This window comes from Poecilia formosa, unplaced genomic scaffold (assembly GCF_000485575.1).
Source record: "Poecilia formosa unplaced genomic scaffold, Poecilia_formosa-5.1.2 Scaffold118, whole genome shotgun sequence".
NCBI lineage: Eukaryota > Metazoa > Chordata > Actinopteri > Cyprinodontiformes > Poeciliidae > Poecilia > Poecilia formosa.
The window spans coordinates 1,773,761-1,787,985 of record NW_006800057.1 but is presented as its reverse complement, the minus strand read 5'-3'; the positions used below and the strand labels follow the sequence as shown (position 1 = coordinate 1,787,985).

Here is a 14,225-nt window from a genome sequence, read left to right as displayed (position 1 = left end):
TGGTTTGAGATCACAAGATTATTTGCTTTATATTTGCTTTGGTCACAGCTACTGTTGGAAAATACTGGAAACAGAATCGCACCTTTTTTTTTTTTTTTCTTGACTTATATGAAGTGGTAAGTCTTTTCGAAATGTTTTATATTTATTTTAGACAAAAACCAAAATTTCTCAGCAGTTCACTCCATTCAATAAATATATATTTTATTAAAGTTCATTGGGTATAACATGGTCATATATATAATTTTTTCCCACAGCCTTTAAAAGCAATGATTTCCTACTTTAATTGACCTCCTGCCTGTAACTTTGGTGACTTGATTGATCTTGCCTGCCGCTGATGGAGTGGGAAAGCACCGCTCTAAATTTATCACCTGCCCTACCACCCTCCACCTCGGCCCCTCTGGCTCATAACCACCTCAGATCTCGTCATAACACTTGCGCCCCCCAATGGGGTGTTGTAGATAGAAAGTGGGTGGGGGGTGACAGCAGGGTTGGATTTGTTAGTCCATCTTTTTGTCCCTGTTGTCCTGTCTCACAAGCCTCTGGAGCTCTGACCTTTCAGCGGAAGATAAAACAAACCTGGAAAAACTTTGTCCATCAGGAACAATTGAGACAGACATTTTATTAAGGTATGTAAACATGAATTAATGACTGAAGAGTAAATCTGTTGCTCCACCTACATTTTTGGCAGCTTAAATGGCAATTTGTCATATTTATTAGGATGTCCTTGCAAAATATTGAGTTTTGGATTACACTTTTAAAATATGTGCCCTGCTATCATTTCAACTTCCACTGAGATAAATGTTTAAGCACTTTTCAGTTCCTGGTTTTATTTGTGCAGTTTGGGAATGTCAAATCAGAACTTATCTTAAAATATTTAAAGAGCAAAAAAGTGAGATTTGAATGGCGAGGTGCGCCGAGCTGCACCAAGTGTGATTGACTGGGTGTGGAAAGTACAGCTGTTAATTGTGCTGCACCTGCTCTCGCTCCGTCAGGACAGGCTGACGGAAATAGAACGCTGCCTAACAGGGCAGCGCACACCACAAATATTTTTACTCAAGTTTTTTCCATCCGTGTAAATTGTCTACTTTATGATTCTTGGAAAATGACTCCAAACAGCCCTCCCCCCCTTTTTTTTTTAAAAGTTTGTTATAATCTTTAAAGGGCTGACTTGGTCTTTCAAGTGAGCTTCTCTGGGGTTTAAACAGTAGATGGTTGGCAGACACAGCTGACATAAATGAAAAGCTAGAGAAAAAGAAATGATCGTAATGGTTATGGTTACTCCTGTGAAAGTGTGGGCAGTTGTTGCCTGCTGGTGTCGTGCATATGATCGTTTTCAGGTGGAGTTGTCGGAAAATTGCTAAAACTAAGGTTTCTGTATGTTGGGTGAGCTTTCCACTACTGAGGATTTCTCCACTTTTCTACCAACTCTCTGATATGACCTATATATACTGCAGGTAATGGAACCAGTACTGATAACTTCACAGAACCTCCTTTCAAAATGTCTGAAATATCTCTTTAAATAAAAAGCTCTAGTACTCAAATGAAAAATGTAAAGGCAAATAGAAATGTATTTATTCTAACTGCAATTTAAAAAAATCTTTTTTACTCAAAATCATGTTAGGCCTGTAATGTTTGCATTCAATATTTACATTTGCATGACGCATTATTTGTATTTACCTGTCATTTTGCCAGGCATTGTGGCCCACTCCTGTATACTCCATGTAATCACAAAGCTCTGAGTGCCGGGGTTATTTTTACAATCTGCTCTAAATATACTCGAGCCCCAGTTCCCAGAGACTTAATTGGCTGAGGTCTGATCTGATTTCCGGCTCTGTAGGAAGAGGTGAAGCGCAGCGGAGATGTTGAATGACTTCACTCTTACACATCATCAGTGTTTGTCAGTTTTCTCAGCTGTTCTCAGCTCGCCATGTCATGGTTTGATTGGCTGTGATCCAGAACCACCATTACTGGAGGTTTAATGTAACAGATAAATGCCACGGTTATGTTGTGAGGATAATTATTTACCTGAACTTCATGTGCGCTAGCTTATTTAATGAGGTGAAAATGGGTAAATGTGTCAAAGGGCACAATGTTTAAATTTTACCTAAGGGCGAGGCACCAAAGGCAAATCCAGCCTGAGTGAAAAGACCTCATAATGTTGCTGAAGCTTTTTTGTGGTGGTTCTGGTTCGCACATAAGCTACATGAGTATGAAAACATATTTACCTTTTTGCTACAGTATTTCAGTGGTTTATAACATATTTTAATGTTGTAATTTTTAGTAAAGCAAAGCCCTTTAGTTAATAAAAAGAATAAAGTTCTTAAGTTGTCGCACCTTTTGGGAAATGTTGCTTATTTCATTTACTTCAGGAGACACTGTAGAAATAATTACTGGAACTAGACTCAAAACTGTTAATTGGTTTTTAACCAAGAAAAAACTGGTAGAAAATTCTCAGAACTATGTTCATGCTTATTAGTGACTTGGGAGAGCTGTGTAAAAAATTAAAATAAATAAAAAAATGTCTAATCCAAATGCAACCAGGCTTACAAATTGACAGTCCTTTATTCATCATAAAATTTGAACATTTAATAAGTTATAATAGACCAACTTATACTGGATCTTTAATGCCATCTGCAAGAAGCTAAAGGATTCTTATTTACATAAACGCATGGAAGCAAAAATTTCTCTTTGGTGTAGAAAATGTATGCGAGGTGACTTTTTGGATTACTTTTTGGAAATGATTTCACTCTACTGGAGTTCTGCCTGGACATGTCTTGACTTCAGCAGATCAAGCATTTCAGGTTTTCTTTCCAGCACTAAGTTTATAGCTGTAGAGTTGACACGCAGGGGGTGAATAGAACCAAAGGTTGCAAATAGACTCCAAGTCACTAATAAAATCCACACAGGTACCTGATCCATTGGTGACAGTTATATGGTTTAGGAGAAGCATTCTACAGAGCATATTGTTCATAATGTTCCAAGCTTTTGAATTGGTAGTGTCCTGCCAAATACTCAAGCTATATTAAGTGCATCCTCATTGTATCGACTCTGGAGGAAAAGTACAACCTCTTTATTCTCAGAAGTGTAAAATCTATGGAAGGATTCCAGTGCCGTTGCTCCTCTCCCCTAACCATATGTGCTGTTCATCTCTCTAAGCTGTACATATGCTTATTCAAGAGTCGAGGTGTGTGCAGACCTCGCTATAGACGGTTCCCCAGGGCTCTGCTTGAATCAGACAAATGAGTGTTCTTGAACTTCAGGTGCATTGGATTCTTCTCGGGTCACATCATCGAGTAACAGATGGTGCTGTATTAGCACACACGGGTGCCTATCAATCATTACCGCGGTTTCGAAAGTGTCCAAACAGCTGACTGTCATCATGACCTCAGTGTTGATCCTTAGAAAGGAGAGAGCATTACAGTAGCTGAGGCCAAGTGCCAAATATAAGCCCTGGTGGGTATCAAGCCAAATCACACGAGAGCTCATCAAGCATTTCACTTCAAGACCACTTCAAACCTTTCGTCTGTCTCCAATTTTGAGAAAACATTGTCGGGGGATTGGTGTTTTCTGTGTGAAAATTAACTGTTTCTTGGTGTTTTTGGCGTACAGCTGTAGACTTTCAAATACTTGATGCTGTGATGAATGTCGGCAGAATAATACGCGTTTAAGAGACAAGGTGGAGCAGAGAAGTTGAGTGAAAGCTTTTTGGCCTGAGAAGTATTGTCCTTGACTCTTATGTAACTGAAGGGTTGGTCTTTGTTAAAGCACAAGCACATTTTACATTACGTTTTGCTGTGTCTTTGGCAATAAATCTAGCTCTTGAAGTTTAAGCTCTTTAAGAGACGGTTACCTTGAGAGTTTTTATGCAGCGACTGTCACGGATGCATCAGCATCAGCCGATTCTCTATAATAATAAGTAAGGTAAATGTATATGAAATGGTGCTCAAAAATCAGATCAGAAATCTTAAATTGTAATGGGCACAAAAAGTTGCCATTGTGGTATTTCTAATAACTTTCATGCATCACATTTGTCTCTTAGTAATATGGTCACAATGTTTAAAGAACATGAGCTACCCGTCTACTACTGATATTATAGTCCACCAGTACTGAAAGTTTTTTTTTTAATTTTTTTTATCTATATTGAAAGTAAATTTTCATACCAAGTGACACTTAATCCGTTGGCAGTACTTGACTCTCTCTCTAATAAAATTTTAATAGTGATTTTGTTGCCGGTGTCTGGTCAGATTGTGCAAAGATGAGAGCTGTCACTACCAATTTTAGCCAGTTTATACTCCTCTTTGCAAAGTATAAACAAGTAAATAAGATAAAACAATGATTGTCTGCTGATATCTCTTTGTTATAGTAACTTTAATGAACTCTCCCTAGAAAGTACAAAAAATATTACCTCACTGACACTTAAAATGCCTAATAAGCCTTCACTCAATAACTTCCACACTGAATAGTGCGACTATTCTGGTCGAATTCAGTCTGGTGGGTGGATCTCAAATTCATACTGTAGCAGGTCAACTTTTATTACCAGGGCATTATGTCTCTTATGGTTTCTATGTTGGTCTGAATGTCGAGCAAAGCATTTGAACAAACACCTCACAGTACTCATGCTGAATGCACAGCTGACACCTCGTTGACACTCGGCTCCTAACAACATTAAGTTTTAGTTATATTTAGGCCTGCTGTTGTTCTACAGTCATTTGTATCTCCCTATGAACTCATCAAATGATGGTTTCATACTGTCCCATCTGAGAGAGTTTAATTTTATGGCGCGATAGCAGGAATGCCTTCAGCTCCCCCTCTCATTAAACTTGGACCCAGTTTTGGCCTCAGTGCTTTCATTCCATCTTGGCTTGTTTATAACCAGTATGCTAGCATTTGAATCAGCAATCCTAAATCTTATGGATGTTGCTTGCCTGTATTTTATGAATGTGTGTATTATGTACAACTGGTTTAAAAGATCAAATGCAATTTTATTTGCCATGAACCAAGAAAGAACTAGTCTAGTAAAATGGTTAGTTGTTTATAAAGTCATAGTCACTGTGTGTTAGCTTATTTTGTGTTTATCTCTTGAGTGGTAAAGTAATTCCTTCATCTGAATCTCAACTTACGATCACATTCCTTATATCTTTTTCCTGGACCATTATCAACCAATGGTGAGGACGGAACTGAATATAGGATCAATGAACTGTTGTACCGTTTTAGCTTGTGTATGTAGTGATGTACTAAGCTGGTCTTTGGAGAACTAATGCAGTGTTGACACTTGCTCTGTTTTGCTCTTACTTGGCAGACTCTACACTGCTAATAACGGGGTAGGAACTGCCTGTGATTTCTAAGACTGATGTAATCTCTGAAGCATAGGAGTCACACAGACAAACATTATGTATCAGACAACCAGATGCTTGGTGTATTAGAATGCATCAGTGTACTAGTCTGAGTAACACTGACTGACACCGTTTCCCATGATGTAATGCCCTTGCAAACTGCATCATTGAGCATTTGTTCATCCTTCAGTATCAATATCTTTATGGCAATGTTTCTTGCATTAGTAAATTCTAAGCTTTAGAAACTGGGACTTGCATCTTGGTGTAATAATGGTCTGTGTTGATGGAGTGTCTAAGTTGTATATTTCAACATTCAACTCGGATGTTAAAAGTTACAGTAGTGGCAGCACAGAGGAAAATGTGGATTTCCATTGCAATATTTACAAATGTCATTATTGCATGTTTGCCTAACATTGTACAGCCATAGTAACTTCCAGAGTCCTCTTTAAAGATTGTAGGGAAATAGGGGGGGGGTTTGAAACGTCTCAATTGTAAATACTGTTAAAATAAGAAATCTAATTAAAGATGCACTAAGCAGACTTTCACTGTCTGATCTTAATTTCTGGTCTCTCTTTGAGGTTTTGGGGTTTGATTTTCAAACCCCAAAACATGGAAACATGGTTTCCATGTTGTTTTATTGACATAAAACAACATGGAAACCAATATATTTAAACATTGATTTACTTTAATAGCTAAATGTAAACATTTGACATTGACTTATTTTGGTTCAGGCATTTGCTTAGAATCCAACACAAAATGAAGCATTTACACCGTACAACATTCATGGATTACATCAGAAATCAACTCTCATAACCAGTCAGGTCTGATCAAGGGATATTTGGCTGTTTTCATGCTCTGGGTGATTGACTGATGAATCGATGGCAGTTGGTTGGGTGTTATGACTGGGTAGGACTCTCTAAGTAAGATGCAAATCAATTGAGTACAAAGAACAGGGACTTGTTTTAAAGTCTCATGGGAATGGACAGAAATCACATGTGGGGTACCTCAAGGTTCAATCCTCTGACCTGTCATATTCAATATCTACATGCTCTTAAGAAATAAGAGTAGTTGCTGTTACTATGCAGATGATGCACATCTCTACATTACGATGTCACCTTGCAACTCTGAACCCATCATGAACAGATCAATGTGTGTATGTGGCGTAACTTTCTCCTGCTGAACAGAAACAAAATTTAAGTTATTGTCTTTGAACCCAAAGAAGAACAATTTAAGGTATGCACACAGCTTCAGTTATCACAGCTAGAAACGAGCAATCGGGTCCAAAATCTGACTGCAATGATGGACCCGGACTTCAGCCTTCAGAAATGCATAAAGACGGTTACGAAGTCAGCCTTCTGTCACCTGAAGAATATTTCTGCGATTAAATAATGTTGCAGGAGATCTAGAGAAACTCATCCATGTGTTCATCTATAATTAGATTGATTACTGTCCACTTTGGACAAAAACTGAATAACTACATTGTCTTGTATCGAAATGAGTCCTAAACAGTTACTTGGTGTTGCACTGGGTGTTCTGTCTGTGGAATTTTCTTTTGAACCATGGCAATGAACTAAATTTGTTGACAATGCTTACCATAATTGTGAGCTGCTCTCAGCTTAAAAGAATATCTTTTTAGTTGGCTGCAATCTGCCTTCTCTCCACTAGATGTCACAAAATCCCGTATCGCACATAAAATCTGCTGATCAAAGTATAACAAGCTGATTGTTTTATAGTGACTTCCCATCTGCATCTCGGTGGGACTTGGCAGGCGGGTGATGTGTCTGTCTTTCCACGGTCTGAGCCACATGAGCTCATCTTTGGGAAGGAATCAGACCTGCCAACTCAAAGGTTTACACAGCCTGTTCAGTCAGTCTGATTTGTACTCCGTCTCCACACACCTGGCTGCACCATTACACTAATTTATGACTCCAAAAATGTAACAATGTGATGAGCCTGACGTGTGTCCGTGCTTTTGAGGCAACACAAGACCATGACTCACATTTACAACCAAGGACTTCTGTGCATGTATTCACAAACAAGGAGCAGACTCTTTTCATGTTGTTGTTTGTGTCATCTGTGGCTTTCATTGGCAGACAAGTTCCAGTTCATCCACTAGATTTGCTTTCTGTTTGTGTTGTAGGAGTGAGCATTTATCCTACTGTTTATCATGGTAGATTTCCTATCTTGGTAAGTATTTTGAATTATCTTTGTCACAATAAATTCCAATCGATGCATTTTAAAGTTCTCCAAAACTGTCCTTTTTGTCAAAGTTCATGGTTTAACTTTTTTCTCTGTTTTCAATGAAAGCATCAATAAATACCAATAAATTTGAGTGATTAAATTCAGTTTATTGCTACAGTTCTAATTCACAACAAATGTCAACAAATGTATTCAAAACCACATTTCAATACATTCCAGTTGATTCCAGTTATCGAACAGTACAGCATCGCACTTCATCCAGCTGGAGTCCTGAAGAAGCTTATTACAAATGTCTTTCATTTGTGCAGCTGTAATTGCTGTGACACACAAGCTGCGTTTCCATTATAAATCTTTGCTATTGCGAAATTGTGTTTTTGGGCATTAGAATATAAGCAGAGTTTCCATTAAATGAAGAAAATTAAAATCATATATGAATAAGCTTGTTCACATGATAAATCATTAAAAATAATGGTAGCAAGAAATGTAAACAGTTAAATGGAATATGTTCATAAATCAGTCATGGAGCTGGCGCTCTTATCAGCCAATCAGAGGAGACACCGGTTTCCCTTAGCGATATCGGAGTAGTGCTGGAAAATATTGTGATAAGTCAGTCCATGTCGCCTACTGTGTGTTGGTGAATGCACCTTGAATTGGTTTTGCCAGCAGCATCTGAGAGACCGTCTGCTTCCCCACAGTGTCTAAGACACGGGAATCATTCTGCATTCATGTAGATGTAAAGGCAAGCTGAGGATTTTTCTTTATTTCTCCAAGAATTGGGCGAAGAAGGCCAAACATAAATACCAGCAAATATAAATTTTTGGGCTAAAATTTGCTTGTTGCTTCATAGGCATCACGTTTTATTCTTTGATTTCTTCAAGAACAGTTTGCGTGACGACATCGTTACTCTGAGGACCCAGTGCAGCTCATGTTCTGCTACACTCATCACAGCATTCTCCCCGACTTTGTTTTGCTGTTCCTTCCTTACCTACCCTTTGCCCTTCCCACCATCTCCTCCCATCTGCATGCAGCTCCTTTCATTCGGTCCCTGCTGAGAGACGACTGGAATGTCTCATTTGACTGAGAGGGTCACTTTGGCGTTCTCCCCTCGTGTCTCTCCGTTCCCACTCTCGTCCTGCAGACGCTAGTCTTTTCTGACGCTCTGCACCGGTTTCTTTGGCATCCTGCTTGCATGTGCGAGCCAAGGGAAGGCAGCTCTCCCAAAAGACGCTCTAAACTGTTTCTTTCACAGTTTTTTTTTCCTTTTTTTTTCTCTCCCGTCTGCCCCTGTGAGGCTCACTCTTAAGCGTGCACAAAGACAACACTTCCCGCTTTTAGTAGAAGAGAGAGATTCTAATTTTCTTGCCCTGCCTAATGAGCTTACCCTTTGCTGAGCAGCTTTCTGCGCTGCAGCTCGTTGTCGTAGAGGGTGCTGCTCGGTGGGAGGGGAATCGGGAAAACGGGAGTGGGTCTGAGAAGAGGCAGAGCCCCTCTGTTTGTCTACCAGGACCACCTCTGCCTGAGCCGGGACTGCGGCTCAAACGTAATCTCTCCCCTCTGTCCCTCTTTCTCTCTCCTCTCCCCTCCTTTCTTCCCTCCCTCACTACCTGACTTCCACCCTCCTTCTCCCTCGCCGCCTGTCCTGAACACTGACAAAGTACTTTTGTAGCTGCATCACCTCTCTGCTCCTCTCCCTTCTCTTCCTTCTCTTTCACTTCTTTGTGTCCCCGGACTTTTGTTGCCAAAATGTACCGGAATCCCTGGATCTCGAATTACCTGACTCATGTCAAGTTTTGCAGCCAAGGTAAGAGCAGTGACTCGGAGCTTAGATTTAGAGCACCGACTCGGAGCATGGGGGACAGGTTACTCTGGTGGTGGGTTGGGAATCTGAGCTTGTGGAAGTTGGCAGGCGACAAACTGCAGCCTCCCTTCTCTCCCTCTGTCCAGTCAGCCGGCCTTGCACTGCAGCTGCAGCTTCCAAGGACACTACGCAGCAACGTAAAGACACGCAGAGTACTGCAGGGGTCTCTTTTTTTTCTTTTTTTTACTTGGTGGAGGGAGAAAAAACTAGACCAAAAAAGTTTAGGGTCACAGTTATGCATGTACGCATCAACTACTGTCCACTTGTATTGGAACGGACCACATATTGATTCTTATCAATATTCTGTATGCCATATTTTAAATGTGTCTCATTGTTTTTCTGTGAAAGAACCATCTTTCAGTAACACGATGGCTTATCACAGCAGCTTTTAAACAACTTGCCTTTCCGTCCCAACTGCTGCATTCATTGGCAGCAGCAAGTGCACATTTTCTAATGAAGAGCTTCACTTTAAAAGCTGTTGGCAGAGTTTACCTAGGAAATCCATTCATTCAAAAAATCTCTATTTTATATTAGAAATATGATGCTTTCATCTTACTTACAGGTTTCAGAAAAGGTAACAAACTGCTGACCTGAATTCTGATGCACAGAACAGCTTTCTTGCTTTTCTAGCACTTTGTGTTTGTCAGCCTCCTTTGGTCCAAGCAGATGATGTGATTAGGGGCGCACTGATAAATCATGATATAAAAATTCAAAGAAAACTTTCAAATATTCTATTAATGTCATGGAAGGTACATCGGTATGTTTCGGTACAACAGAAACTTTGAAGGATTTGTAAAGTTATGCTTGACGATGTACACGTAAGCCATGAAAACATTTTTTAGTAAAATAAAGTAGCTAAATGTGGTTTCCATCAGTGACTGTATGCTCTTCTGAGTCACCAATGACTCTTCATTACTGTCTTATGAATGACATATTTTGTCCCCTCAGGGGTTTTTGCTCCAAAGTGCGTTTCAAAAAGCTGCTGTAATGTGCTAACATCACCTAGGACACACACCTTTGTGGTTTATTCATATAGGAATATCTGATTCAAAATGTATAGCTGCAAATTTTCCATAAACTCTCAAATCTCTTCTGAAGATCTTTCCATTGGGGAGTGTTTGCTAAAGTCTGCGGCTAATGCTAGCTCCTCACATTGATATGACTTGTTAGTTGTAACATATTTATTGAGTTTTGCAGTTGATGATGGTTACTCTTATTGATTGTAAGGTTTTACTTATGCTTTCCACCATACAGCCATCTCCTGTCAGAGGCCTTCGCCTCATTAGTCTGTTTTCATCAGTGTTCTTTTATCGTAAGCATCATTATAAAAGTTGGGAAAACTTATTTTGGAAAGGAATAAATCCCATAATCATTAGATCATATTCACATATTTTAAAAATTCAATTTCTCTCAGTATTTTCCACATTCCAGCAGTCATCAAACGTCTTTCCATCATTTTTTTTAAATGTACAATTAAAAATCAAAATTACTTTCTCAATTTTGCAAAACAAAGTACACTCACTTTGGTGGTTATTGGCTTTTTTACAAAAGAGCTGATGCACTAGATGGAAGACATTTGCTGAATAAGTTCCAACGTAGAAAACGCTTGGCCCTGTGCCTTACCAGAAGCAGGCTAAACATGTCTAATTCCAAAACTCCATCTGGGAGGTTAGAACTCTCCATTTTTCAGAGATGTGTGGTCCATGCTAGTTTGCGACCTTTCTTATTTTGCGTAGCCTTGTTGATTCGCTTCAAACCAGTAGATGATGGAAGCATGTCTAATTTCCGTCGTCTTTACTGCAACATCTTAAAAGTTCGCTCATAATTCCCATGACATTTGGATGGAAACACTGCTACAGACAAACAGGAGTTTGGCCAGCTAATGTTAACGTTTTGGTCAAATGTTACAAATATGACCAAATATCACATAATAGATGCATAAGAGTATCTTTGATGTAATGTAGGCTGAGATTTTTCAGGTGCTATTAAAATGAATCAATGTTCCTCCAGTGCTGCTTGTCGTCTGGAAGGTTCTTTTGTAAAAATTTGGAGTGGCTATATACATTTTTTTTTTTCAAACCATGGCACTGTAGATTGTGATTGACAAAATGTTGTTGAAGTAGATCCAGGTTGCTGAGACATGTTTGGTAGCTCTCCTGCATCTCACTGTGTTTATCTACCTCAACAGAGCTGCTCCTCTATCCAGAAACAGTTGAAAACATTCTTTGAGAAGCATTTCCTCTGTCAGTCCCTTGGCCCTAACTTTTACTGCGGTGTTATTCATTGACCTGATCAACATAGCATTTAAGGATTTTAGTGTTGAGGATTAATCTGGGTTATATTGACTTGGGAGTCTCTGAGTAGCAGGCGAGGCTTAGTCCTATTTCCCTTAGATGACCCGCTACCTTCTGCATTAAAGCTCAAACTGCTGCAAGTGAAAAATGTTGTTTAGTTTGTCACTTGTCAAATCCGTGGAATAATGGATTCTGTCAGCTGCCACTTCTGGTGTGTGTTCGGTTATGTTGGACATCTGACCGAACACTGCTCCGCTCCAGTATCTGAATGCCTCTCATTCCCCCTGTTCTCTGTAATATTTTCTGAGTGGGAGCTGAGTGTTCTGCCTGCTCTGTGCTTATCTGGAGGGGAATCCACAGCAGGTGGTCCACAGTTAGAAGCATTAGTGTGATCACTGAGGCTGGCTGAGGGAGATGGGGCTGGGGGGTGGGGTGTCCTCTGGCTTGGTTTGAGGCTTTGAGGTAAAATCATGTCAAAGTAGTCCTCTGTTTTCCATCAAGAGTGAGCCATGTGGCTACGCTAATTTTAAACATTGACACACAGTTGGCTTGTTCATATCTTTGTTTAAAGCTAACATTTGATGTCACTGCATTCAATCTTAGATTTTTTTTTTCTTTGCCTCCATGAAAGCTTTTATACTTTGTGTGGATGGTTTATCCAGAACTCTACTCTCCAGTCTGTTAGAGTAGGTGAGCAACTGTAAAGTTTGTGGCTGTTTATAGGACAAGGCTTTGCACTTTGGCATCAACGCCAGTTGACTAAGTGGCACGTTTCCGGTTCGGCTCACTGTAATTCTTTGAATAAAATGTAATCCTGTGAACTTGGATTCTTGCTCAGAACCTGGTGGTTCTGTGGCTACAACACTCATCAACTTTTAACCATGACAGAAGCATGTGTTATTTCATATTTTAAATTATTGGTGCAGTAAAATCTTGTGGTACAAGCTCTTTGTGATATTTGTTAGTGAAGTCTGTTTTATCACGTGGTTCTGATCCAACCTGGACTGAAACAATTCAACAATTAGAGATTCTTTAGAACTGTCTGTTTTAGTTCAGCTCATAGTTCCCCAACCGATGTACAACTTTCTGTAACTTATTGTTTACACATCTGTTACCTTTGTCCTTTTCCATCGTACAAGTTGAGATCACTTGAGGTCATATGAGCTTTCGGAGCATGCAGGTGGGATTGGAGAGCAAAGAGGGTGTGACTTTAAATTCATGGCATTTAATTAATCAATATAAATAAGATACAGTATGTGTTTGAGGTTCTTTATCTGCATTCAGTGGTTGAAATCAAACTAAATTTTTGGTTCCATCCTCCAGTCTGAACCCCTCACCTCAATCTTTTCACCCCCTAAAAAAAACCCCCTCAGATCTGTGCCGTTTCCATATGTGGTGCTAAATCAGATGGTTTTAAAAGCACCTGCAGTCTGATCGTGTTGTTATATCCAACTCTCTCTCGCTGCCAAGTGAAATCTACATTCTTCAGGTCGTAAACTGTTCACAAAGGAGTCTGATTGCGCTGACAATTTATTAGTGGTATGAAACGAGAGCTTATGTGTGGATGTAACCTTAATCACTGGTTCTGCAGTTCCTTAGTTCGTCTTACAGTTCATGGCCGTTATGGGAATGTTACTACCTTTACGACGGTGTAGTATTGGTGAGTCAACTTCCTCTGGGATGTTTGAGTTCATTGTGAGGCATAAAGATAAGCTGTAAGTCACAGAGACTTGTGAAACCTGATGGCTGCTGATCTTTAAAGGTGTTTATGTCCCTGCAAATTCAGCCCAAAGTCAGACCAGGCAGCAGAGAAGCTGCTATAAACCAGAGAACTTCATCCGTCTCTACACTGGGGGTCCATAAATGACCTTCATCTGATTTACCTGAAGTCATATGAAGACCCACACTGGTTGTTAAATTCAGTTTTTGTCTTGCAGTTTTTTTGTTTGTTTTGTTTTTGCAATTTTCTGACTTTTTAGGCCTTTAAAACATACTTTAATTACACCTGCCTGTGTACATTACCTTCCCTCCCTGCCAGATTTTTATTGTAAAGAAGAATTTGTTCTTAAGAACTCACCTGGTTAGAGTTTAAATAAAACTGAAAAAAAAAAGTGACCATCGAAAGCTAGCATTTATGAAAATTAGCTGCTTGCTACAACTGCATGTTGCGTACTTTGACTTTAACATTCACCAAGCAACACAGACGTTTTGGTGACTACACTTAATGAAGAAACTGGGTATGTAGGACGTATCCAAGTATTTGAAACATCCATTGGAATTTTTTCAACCTAATCTTGTCAACAAAGAAACCAAAACAAACAAACAAAAAAAAAGCCAGCTCAGATAACCAGGATTATCATTCAGGATCCACAGGGAGCGAGTTTTGTTTTCTTAAGCAGTATTCCTCCCAGCTGAAACAATACTTGGCTACACCCTAATACATCCTGACACAAGACCCTCTCTAAATTACTCTTCTTATTTTTCCCCAAATGTTGTTTTTGCTTTAGTAAGCTGGGTTTGAAGTACCGACCTGAGTGTCTG

The 14,225-nt window shown here is 39.5% G+C and overlaps 1 protein-coding gene across 14 annotated transcripts in view; it reads left to right on the top strand.

Moving 5' to 3' along the window:
* Nucleotides 1-8,686: 8,686 nt before the first annotated feature.
* The window catches only part of svila (supervillin a), a 46,329-nt gene continuing 40,790 nt past the window's right edge, over nucleotides 8,687-14,225 (top strand). For 4 of the 14 annotated variants that reach the window (XM_016675660.1, XM_016675659.1, XM_016675657.1 and 1 more), the window contains exon 1: nucleotides 8,690-9,333. In XM_016675660.1, coding sequence (XP_016531146.1) covers nucleotides 9,276-9,333 — 58 coding nt within the window. In that variant the 5' untranslated portion in view covers nucleotides 8,690-9,275. Of the gene's footprint in view, nucleotides 9,334-14,225 lie in introns of all 14 variants that reach the window. The other 10 variants (XM_016675655.1, XM_016675658.1, XM_016675656.1 and 7 more) reach the window with 7 other exon arrangements.